The 10,385-nt window shown below is 38.3% G+C and overlaps 1 protein-coding gene across 2 annotated transcripts in view; it reads left to right on the top strand.

The window, feature by feature from the left end:
- Nucleotides 1–236: 236 nt before the first annotated feature.
- The window catches only part of tuft1b (tuftelin 1b), a 55,089-nt gene continuing 44,940 nt past the window's right edge, over nucleotides 237–10,385 (top strand). For both annotated transcript variants that reach the window (XM_083543352.1, XM_083543351.1), the window contains exon 1: nucleotides 237–344. In XM_083543352.1, the coding sequence (XP_083399478.1) occupies nucleotides 291–344 (54 nt within the window). In that variant the 5' untranslated portion in view covers nucleotides 237–290. The remainder of the gene's footprint in view (nucleotides 345–10,385) is intronic.

Below are 10,385 nucleotides of genomic sequence, written 5' to 3'. Positions count from 1 at the left end.
CACAAAAAGTGACAGGTCTTGAACTACTTTTTATTTGTGTTTTTTTGTTTGTTTGTTTGTTTATTTCTGGCATACAGGTTAGACTTGTTATATACAGTTTGTATTACAGAAAAAAACATTTCACTGGGAGCTCCACGTCACTCCTGGGAGGCGGGGCGTGTAAGTGTGCAACACAGTTTCTCAGCTGCAGCACACACACACACACACACACACACACACACACACACACACACACACACATAGACAGCACAGCAGCTGAAGTGAGCAGTATTTGCTTGTGTGCTGTGCAGATGGAGGCTTCACACAGAGCACAGCAGGAGGTGAACAATGCTAAAAAGGAAATTGTAAGTATTTTTCCACTCTTGCCTTCTTTTCAGCAGGATTTCCTCATAATTCACTCAATAATAGACTTAAAGCTAAATTTGGATTTAAAAACCTGTAATTTAAATCTTCAGTGCACTGTAAAAAGATGACCGAGCAGCTGAACTGATCCTTACTCTGATTTTTTCAGCTCATTTTAAATGTAATCATTATTACTGTTTATTATAAGGATGTATGCGTTGTTTGTGGATTTAGAAAGAGCGATTGACAGGGTGTCGAAATAGGAGTTGTGGTACTGTATATGGAAGTCAGGTGTGAAGAGAAGTATGTGAGGTGGTGCAGGACATGTATGAGGACAGTGTGACAGCAGTGAAGTGTGCAGTAGGAACAACAGACTGGTTCAAGGTTGAGGTGGGACTGCATCAAGGATTGGCTCTGAGCCCTTTCCTGTTTGCAGTGGTGATGGACAGGTTGACAGACGAGGTCAGACAGGAGTCTCTGTGGACTATGATGTTTGGGGATGATATTGTGATTTGTGGTGAGAGTAGGAAGCAGGTGGAGAAGAGCCTGGAGAGGTGGAGGTACACACTGGAGAGAAGGGGAATGAAAGTCAGTAGGAGTAATACAGAGTACATTTGTGAATGAGAGTGAGGGCAGTGAAGGGGTGTGGTTTCAGGGAGAAGAGGTGGAGAAGATGGAGGAGTTTTTGTACCTGGGGTCAACTGTGTAATGTTATAGAGAGTGTGTTGGAGAAGTGAAGAAAAGAGTGCAGGCACGGTGGAGCGGGTGGAAGGTAGGTAGTTGGTTTGATAGAGGCAAATGTAGTGGACAGGGGGATATTGAGACTGATGTTCCACTGTGGCGACCCCTAATGGGAGAAGCCGAAAGAAGAAGAACATTATAAGGATGTGTGTGTGCTGTATATAGTGTGTCCTCATAACACTGTTCGATTCTCTCCATAACAACTTAGCCCTGTTCATTTCTCTCCTTAAATTTCACTTAATAACCACAGAAGAAGCTTTTCCTCAAACACCTTTCATTTGAATAACTCCTAAATGACATGGGATTCATGAGATACACGATATTCTTCTTTGTGTCTTCTTTTCTCTTCCCTTCTACACCCTTTCAGTGGTTTCTCACATTCTTTAGAGTCGAGGCTTTGAGGATCAGAAAACAGGGAACAGTTACTTTTATGGAAACAGTTGAAGGGTCTTTAAGGGTTTTAAGCAAACACAGCAGTGGTGGACTGTGCATTTGGTACCTGGGCCTTCAGTGGGGACGTACCCAACTTAATCCACCTCTTAAAACCACTACTATCACGTCAAGATTATAGAAAGCATAAATACTATACCCAAAACGCAATATAACAATGAGTGGCATTACAGAGAGAGAGGAATTTCACATATGGAGGGTGAAAACCATTTTACTAAAGCAAGAAACCCAGTTTAGACTCCAAACCTCTACATTACAACCACAACTGTGCACCTACATCATCTGGAGCAGTTCAGAATCAATATTTGTAAATAACCTGACAAAAACATTTTTATAAAATACAACCCACTCACTAGAGATGCAGACTCATAATGTGCAGCTCTCCTCAGAGGCTGTAATCCAGTGGTACCCCTTTCCTGAGCTGAGACAAGCTAGCTAGCTTCAGCCGACCTCTTCTCACGATGTCTAGCTTTTCTGGAAAAGATTTTTTTTAAGTATGTCCGAGAGCAAATAAATGTCTCTTCTGCCGTAGCCGTAAAAAGTCTAACTCATATGTATTATTATGTGCAGATCACTACAAGTTTTTTTGCCAGTCGAACTTGGCTGTAACAGTTTCCCGCTGACCAACCAATCAGAGGACGGAAAAATGCTGATGCTATTCTCGGCCAGCTAGCTGCACTGTAGCTAGCGGCGAAAATGAAATTTGATTGCTTAAAGAAACAGACCCATTGCTAATATTCTATATGGCCAAAGGGCCAGCAGTACTGACTCAGAAGGCTCTGGGCAGATTAGATTGACATGGCAGCACATAGCAGCTGAAATCTGATTGGACAAAAAAAATCTAACATCCACAAACACATACTGGAAGCAGTGCAGCCAAGAGAAACGCTACGAAATAAAGAGAATAAACTGTTGGCAATAAATTAATACAATTTGATGAAACAAATATTAGAATTTAGGTTGTAAAATGTAGGTCACTGCTTCTGATAGTGTTTAGGCCAGCAGAGAAGACTTTGCTGGCCCTGACCGCCCGCCACTGAAACACAGAGATCACATAGATTACAGATCACAATGAACTAACTACAGCATAACCTGCAGACCTCTATCAGCTGGGGTTACAGAAAATGACCACCCACATCATACAGTATATACTCATGCTTGATTCATCCTATTTGAAAAATTGAAAAATAAAAGATTTTAATATAAAATCGAGTTTAAAATGAACTAAACACAACCTACCTTTGAATCAGAGCTAAATATTTGTCAAAAGCAGCTGTATTAGCCGCATTATACTACTAAACACATTCACACTTTGCATGGGAATAAATAGTATGTTGAAGATAGATCTAGTTAGCCTGCTCTCACACATCAGTACATGGACTGGCACAAAATTGATTAAATAAATTTTGATTTGTAGAGCATTTTTTAGCTTTACAAAGATAAAGCAGCTATATTGTAAAATATAAACGAATGTATACGTTTAGTGCTTAGAAGTTTGTTCCTTAAGAATTTTCCCCACTGTGGGTCGAATAAAGGTATATCTTATAATTGTAAGTTTATCCCTAATGAGTGAGCCAGTGGTGACTGTGGCAGGGAAAATCTCCTGGAGATGGCATGAGGAAGGAAACTTGAGACATCCACCTCTGGCTTTGCACCCATTGCTTATAGGTGTGAAAGTGTGCTTTCATTGTTGTAGGGGAGGTGGTGATAAGATGTTGGACTTCTGATCAAGAGGTCATGGGTTCAAATCCTAGCAGTCTTGGGCCCTTGAGCAAGGCCCTTAACCCTCAAAGCTGTATAACTGAGATAATTTGTATAAGATAAGCATTTGGCATCTGCCAAATGCCATAAATGTAAATGGTGACTTGTTATTTACATATATAGCGTCCCATTCCATTCTAAATCCTGCATAGATGGTAAGATTTACTGATTTGCATTAGCATAAAAGTTGACAAAGTGATTAATCAATTCAAAGAAGTGGGCATCAGATACAATTTGGCATTTGTATCACGATATACCATTTCTAACACATTTACATTGGTAAAAAGCGATGTATTTATATATAATTATTAGTAGCTGTACAATACTTTTATTGTTTAGAAGATGACCAATAATTTGTGACTAATATAAGCCTGGATAAATGGGGAGGGTTGTGTTAGGAAGGGCATCCAGCGTAAAAACATGTGCCAAATCAAACATGCGGATGATCCGCTGGGGCGACCCCTAATGGGAGAAGCCGAAATAAAGTATATGTAAACCAGGTTAGGGTTCTCCTCGCTAAACTGTTTCTTAAGTGTGTTCTCTCAGCAACGCTGCTGCTACAGGAATATGACGTATTACAAAGCTACGGAGATCAAGGCGTGTCTTGAGAGTCACAAAGAATACAGATTAACATGGCAGAGGTAGAGCTGCATCTTCCTGGAGACAGAACAGGAAAAGATAAAGTTTTATTTAATCTTTTTTCTTTTTTTTCCAGTTTACAAAGGCCTATTTGTGAAAGGGCCATGTGTTAGAGGTCAGAAGGCACTTAAGTAAATTGATGATTTGCTGTCTGTTAAAATCTGTACCATATTGAATTGCATAGCATTTTTATTAAGAACGTCTGTTTTTTAACAATTTTTCTTACTATTTTAATGTGTTAGAAGTCAGAAGGCAATTAAGAAAATGTTTGATTTGCTCTCTGTCTGAACCAAAGAAACAAAAGCGATAGCCTTAGTAAATTGTATAAAATTATATTTTTTCCATTGCGTCGTATTGCATTAAATTAAATCGGAATCGGGTTGCAATGCATCGTAATGCATCATAATGCATCGTAATGCGGGTAAATCTCATCGGAGATGCTTCATATGTATATTTTATGTATTGTGTCATTGGCTACGCTTCAAAATACGAAATGAATCAGCCTCAGTAATGAAGATGCACATCCCTGGAATAGAGTGCTTGTCCGACTGAAGTGGAACCTGATGTGGTTTTCTGCTGTAGTAGCTCATCCTACTGAAGGTTTTGCCTGTTGTTTATTCTGAGATGCCTTTCTGCTTAACACAAATATGAAGAGTGATTATTAGATTTACATGCATCCTTCCGATCAGCTCAGAGCAATCTGGCCATTTTTCTCTGGTCTCTTTTATCAGCATTTTGATCCACAGTCCTGATGCTTACTGAATGCTTTTATTTTGTTTTTTGGAACCTACTGCATCTAAAATAAATGCTGGATATTCAGTAATTAATGGAAACTTGTACAGTGTGTAAAGCACCTTAATAAAGAGCTGTATTGTTTAAACCGGAGGTCCCAAACCACCAAAAACATTCCTGGGGAAATGTCTATAGATATGACTCTGTATTATTTATTGTACGTTTTGCCCTATAAGAGACATGACCTAAACTTACATATGTCAGAGTCTAATTGTTTATCTCAGACCTTCGGTCAGCCTTATGCTTCATTTCCTTTGAAGCAGCTTTAATTCAATCGGTCACATTGATCAGAAGCAGAGCAGAGCCTAGAAATGAAATTTAAAAACTGATGTCTAATAATAGTTTTTTGCAATTACATAAAAAAAAATATGCTCACATAGATTATGTACATTATATGGACAAACATTTGTGGACACCTGGCCATAAAGATTGGTATGTGCTTCTTGAACATTCCATTCCACATTTACACATACACAACATACCCGTTCTACATTCGCCATTAAAATAACCTCCATTATTTCGGTAAGATGTTCCACTAGATTTTGGAGTGGGCTTGTGGATATTTGTGCTCCTACAGGGTTCCACAAGAATCCACAAGGAAGCCTGGGATGCAGTTAGCATTCCAATTCATCCCAAAGGATTTCAATAGGGTTGAGGGCTCTGTAGCAGAAGATCTTTTAAACCACCCTATGTAAACCATATCTTTAAGGAGCTGGTTTTATGCACAGGGCATCATCATGCTGGAACAAGTCTAAGGCTTATAGCTCAAGTGAAGGGAAAAAGTTCATGCTACCAAATCCAAAGACTTCCTATAGAATTGTGTCTCCAATATTGTAGTAACAGTTTGGGGAAGAACCACATATGGCTGGAAAAGTCAGGTGTCCAAATACTCTGTATGTATAGTGTAGAGTACATTTTAAAGAGGAATTTGTTCAGTTATTTATGGTGGAATGCAAATAATATTTAACTGTTAGTTGCACACTGTCCTGCCTGCGTGGAATGACAGCCACCTAGTCATTATTTATAATGACCTGGTGACATGCACACGGTTTGTTCCTTTTGTCCATGTTGCTTTTGGAATTTGAATAAATAAATAGTTTCTCGCATGCTAAGCTCCTTACCATTACGACAGCGTTTTAGTGGCACATTAAAAACAATAGAAAACTCAAAGATCAGGAGCTTAAAGTCGTAGCAATGATAAAATAAAGTAGAAATATTTTTTCTTACAAAAATTACGAGAATAAAGTAAAAGTATTTTGAGAATAAAGTTTTCATAAAATGGATGGGGAGGATTTGGATAAATCCCACATTAGGTTGGGATTCTTTGTCTTTGGCACATCAGCAGTCATGTGGAAGAAAAATTAGACAGACATTGAGAAAATTGCCTCTTTTGTGCAGTCTGAAATGGTGACCAGTGGTCATTTCCAAAGATAGTTATATCTGCCTGCTATTTGAAGAGGAAATTATGTTTCTCAAGAGACTAAGAGGATGATGATAAAAGAAATCGACCCTAAAGGAGTTGTGACTTCTTTCTCAAAATATTCTGACTTTATTCTCATATTGCAACGACTTTTATATCGTAAATTTAGATTTCTTTTATTTTTTTTGTAAGTAGCACTAAAACGCCATTGTATCTAACCATAACTGAGGATACGCAGAGAAAAAACGGCTGAAAAAACAAAACAAGAACGATATAATTCGATCATATTATATGCAAATCTACAGCATAATTTGTTATATTATCTGAATGAATATTAATTGCAGGAGTTCTGCAATTCTGTAATTCTGACGGTACAGAGACAATCGGTGTGCTCAAAAGGAATGATCTTTTTTTGCTAATAAACATTCAGGCTTACAAGCACATTCAAGACATTTTTTTGACAGCATGCACATTAAAATGGAATGCAAACCTGTTCATCAGTCAGTGACATTTACACAAAAAAACATTTGAGTGCATTAGTAGACTACATTCAAATTATAATAATAAAAAAAAAGATTTATAATAACTATTTTGTAAAATCTAAATTGTATGGATGAACATGTACTTCATGTCAGTTTTTTCCCTCAAGCCATCATGTTTTCTCCTCAACACACTGAACTGTTCTGTATAAAACTCACACACTCAACTGTGTGTTACTGAACTCAACACACTCATTTCTCATCTCAATTCATTCCACCACCCATATTAGATTTACATTTAATCATATTAAACGGTTTACATGATGTTTTGCACCTCTCGACTGCTGCTACTGCAGTTTTTGCACAACATTGTCTTCAAGTGTTTGTGTATCTGTCCCACACTGTCTTGTGTTGTCTGTCTGCACTGTGTTTTGTCTGCACTGTTTGCACTCGGTTGCACGCGATGCACTTTATGTGGTGAGGACACTTACTTTAGTCCTTAGCTTTGTGTTCTACTATGTAGCTCTATTTTGTGTGATGAAGCACCAGGGTTCTGGAGGAACATTGTCTTATTTTAATGTGTACTACGTCAGCTATATATGGCAGAAATGACAATAAAAGCTTTTTGACTTGACTTGAATTATAAATCGAATCAGTTGTTTTAATTGTAATATGGCATTTAGGTTTTTTTTTTTTATCATCTTTTTTTAGTATTTTTTGTTGCAACTGGTATGTAAGAAGCACTAGTCTTATCGATATGGCTTCACTTTTCCTCAGAGTGGTGTTCAGAACATCTGTCTGTCTGTCTGTCTGTCTGTCTGTCTGTCTGTCTGTCTGTCTGTCTGTCTGTTTATCTATATATCTTTATGTATTTTGACAGACACATGCATGTTCCTTTTGCTTATATGCAATTAAGTACATACTGTAACAGTATTCATTTATCATACTGTCACCTTAGGCAATAACAGTAGGTTTTGGATCAAATATTTAAAGTTCTGTATGTTGGAGACGGATGATCCGCTGTGGCGACCCCTAATGGGAGCAGCCGAAAGAAGAAGAAGATATGAAGCTCTGTATGTTCCACTTCACACGTTTCTGTATATTTGAGAACATACATATATACATGTAGGTTAACCTTCCTCTTATCTTAGCTTTCTGTTACTATCTCTTATGTTAACAAGTTGGTTATGACCCATGTCTTAAATCAACCATAAAATACCCTCAAAACAATTATTTATCATTCAATTTGTTTCTTACTTCTTGGTAAGGCTTCCTTATCCATGAAAAGATTGGTTTGAATATTTTGACAGTATACCTCTTGTTTTCAGTCAAAAAAATGGTACAAAAATGAACCTCAAGATAATTATTTTAATAAATAAAAGATCGTTCTATTACCTGACTATTACTAAGAGTTATTAGAATACCTCTTAAACAAATTTGTTTTGTTTATTTTTTATTTGTAATATCAACTATAGTAACATCTATGGTGTTACAGGTCAAGTTTGACCCATATATTTTTATATATTTATACTTCATGGAAAAGACAAAAATATTAATACATATTACAAAATGAAAAGCAGAACAAGTAATAATACAAAGTGTAGATTTGCAGGGTCAAACAAACAACAACTGTAATGGTATACAGCAGTGGAAAACTTGCAAGCTTGTGGGGTGTGTTGTCCACTACATCTTTAACATGGTTTATCATGTCTTTTATTGTCTTTAGTAGTTGCTATTAAGTGTGCTGATGATTGTGTTTGGGCTGTGTAATGCACATTGTTTTCAGGTGGTGATTCGTTTTGTCTTTGACAAAGCAGACGAGCATTTAACACTGCTGTTTCAGCAGGCAACACCTTTCCCTCTGCCTCCTTGAATGTAAGCTTAGGTTCAGCCAACATGTAGTGCTTTATCCACAACCCCGCATACGTCTAACTGGTCTCCAAAAACGCAGTGCACAGACAAACGTCAAAGCTCAGCAACATAGTTCGAGATGTTTTGATTATGTTTCTGCTTACAATCGAGAAACTGAAAACATTGGACGATATCTGATGGTGCTGGTTTGTAATGACGTTTAAGGCAGCTACAATGCTGGAATAATTCAATTCAATTCAATTCAATTCATTTTTATTTGTATAGCGCTTTTAACAATGAACATTGTCTCAAAGCAGCTTTACACAGATAATGTGGTGATTAAACGTAAATATGTTCTTTGTAAGTAAGTTTGTCCCTGATGAGCAACTGTGGCAAGGAAAAACTCCCCGAGATGGCATAAGGAAGAAACCTTGAGAGGAACCAGACTCAAGAGGGAACCCATCCTCATCTGGGTTGCACCAAATGTCCATTTAAAGCAGATATACAATGTTGCGGGGTACAGTGATGACGATCAGAAGCAAACTGTATTCCTGAGTCAGTGTAGCAGTCTGTTGACATTAACTACAGTCCAATCCATCCTCAAAGCACCCGTTCTACTCCGGAATTTCATGGAACCACCCAAGGTGTTGATGAGAGACCGTCCCAAGCTGCACAAAAGTGTGAAGATCCACGGAGGGGAGAGGGGCAGGAACAGTGATCACTGGAGCCTCAGGAGCATGTTTAACTCGACCGAGAGAGAGAGAGAGAGAGAGAGAGAGAGAGAGAGAGAGAGAGAGAGAGAGAAGAGGGTGACGGGAAGAGAAGGATATGGATTATTAAGTGTCCCTATTGGTGTATGAAAGTTAATATCACTGTGCAGTTTGGACTCCGGCAAAACTCGCTATGGCAGCATAACTAAAAGGGAGAACCAGAAGGTAACACAGACATGAGGGATCTCTGGGATAAGAGACGACCCACCACACCACCGTCAACACACCTGAGTGAACGTGTGAATGTGAGGGGACGACAGCATACAAATATACCAGTTCACCAAACACTCTATATCCATGATCCCTCCAGATCTGAGCCTTTACCTAAGAAAAATCTACTGATTAAAGGCTTGACTAAATAAATAAGTTTTCAACCTCGACTTGAACACTGAGATTGTGTCTGAGTCCCGAACACTGGTTGGAAGGCTGTTCCATAACTGCGGGGCTTTATAAGAGAAAGATCTGCCCCCTGCTGTAGTCTTCATTATTTGAGGAACCAACAGATAGCCTGCACCTTTTGATCTAAGTAGGCGTGGAGGATCAGAAGTTCACTCAGATACTGCGGTGCGAGACCGTTAAGTGCTTTATACGTCAGTAGTAGTATTTTATAATCAATGCGAGATTTAATTGGGAGCCAGTGTAGACTGATTAAAACAGGGGTGATGTGGTCATATTTCCTAGATCTAGTGAGGACTCTTCCTGCTGCATTCTGAAATAACTGAAGCTTATTTATGCACTCACTCGCACACCCAGACAGTAAAGCGTTACAGTAGTCTAATCTAGATGTAACAAAAGCATGAACTAGTTTTTCTGCATCCTGTAACGACATCATATTTCTAATTTTAGCAATATTTCTAAGGTGAAACAAGGTGATCCTGGTAATATTATTCACGTGAGACTCAAAGGAAAGACTCGGGTCAATAATCACACCGAGGTCTTTGACAGCCGTACATGCTGAAACAGAAACACCATCCAGAGATGCTACGTAATCGGAAAGTTTACTTCTAGCTGCATGTGGTCCTAGTAAAAGTACTTCCGTCTTAACTGAGTTGAGCAGAAGAAAGTTATTAAGCATCCACTGTCTAATGTCCTTTACACACTTCTCAACATTGTTAAGCTGATCTCTCTCATCTGGCTTTG

Source organism: Silurus aristotelis (assembly GCF_946808225.1).
Source record: "Silurus aristotelis genome assembly, chromosome: 6".
Lineage (NCBI taxonomy): Eukaryota > Metazoa > Chordata > Actinopteri > Siluriformes > Siluridae > Silurus > Silurus aristotelis.
This window is presented reverse-complemented; position numbering and strand designations above follow the sequence as displayed.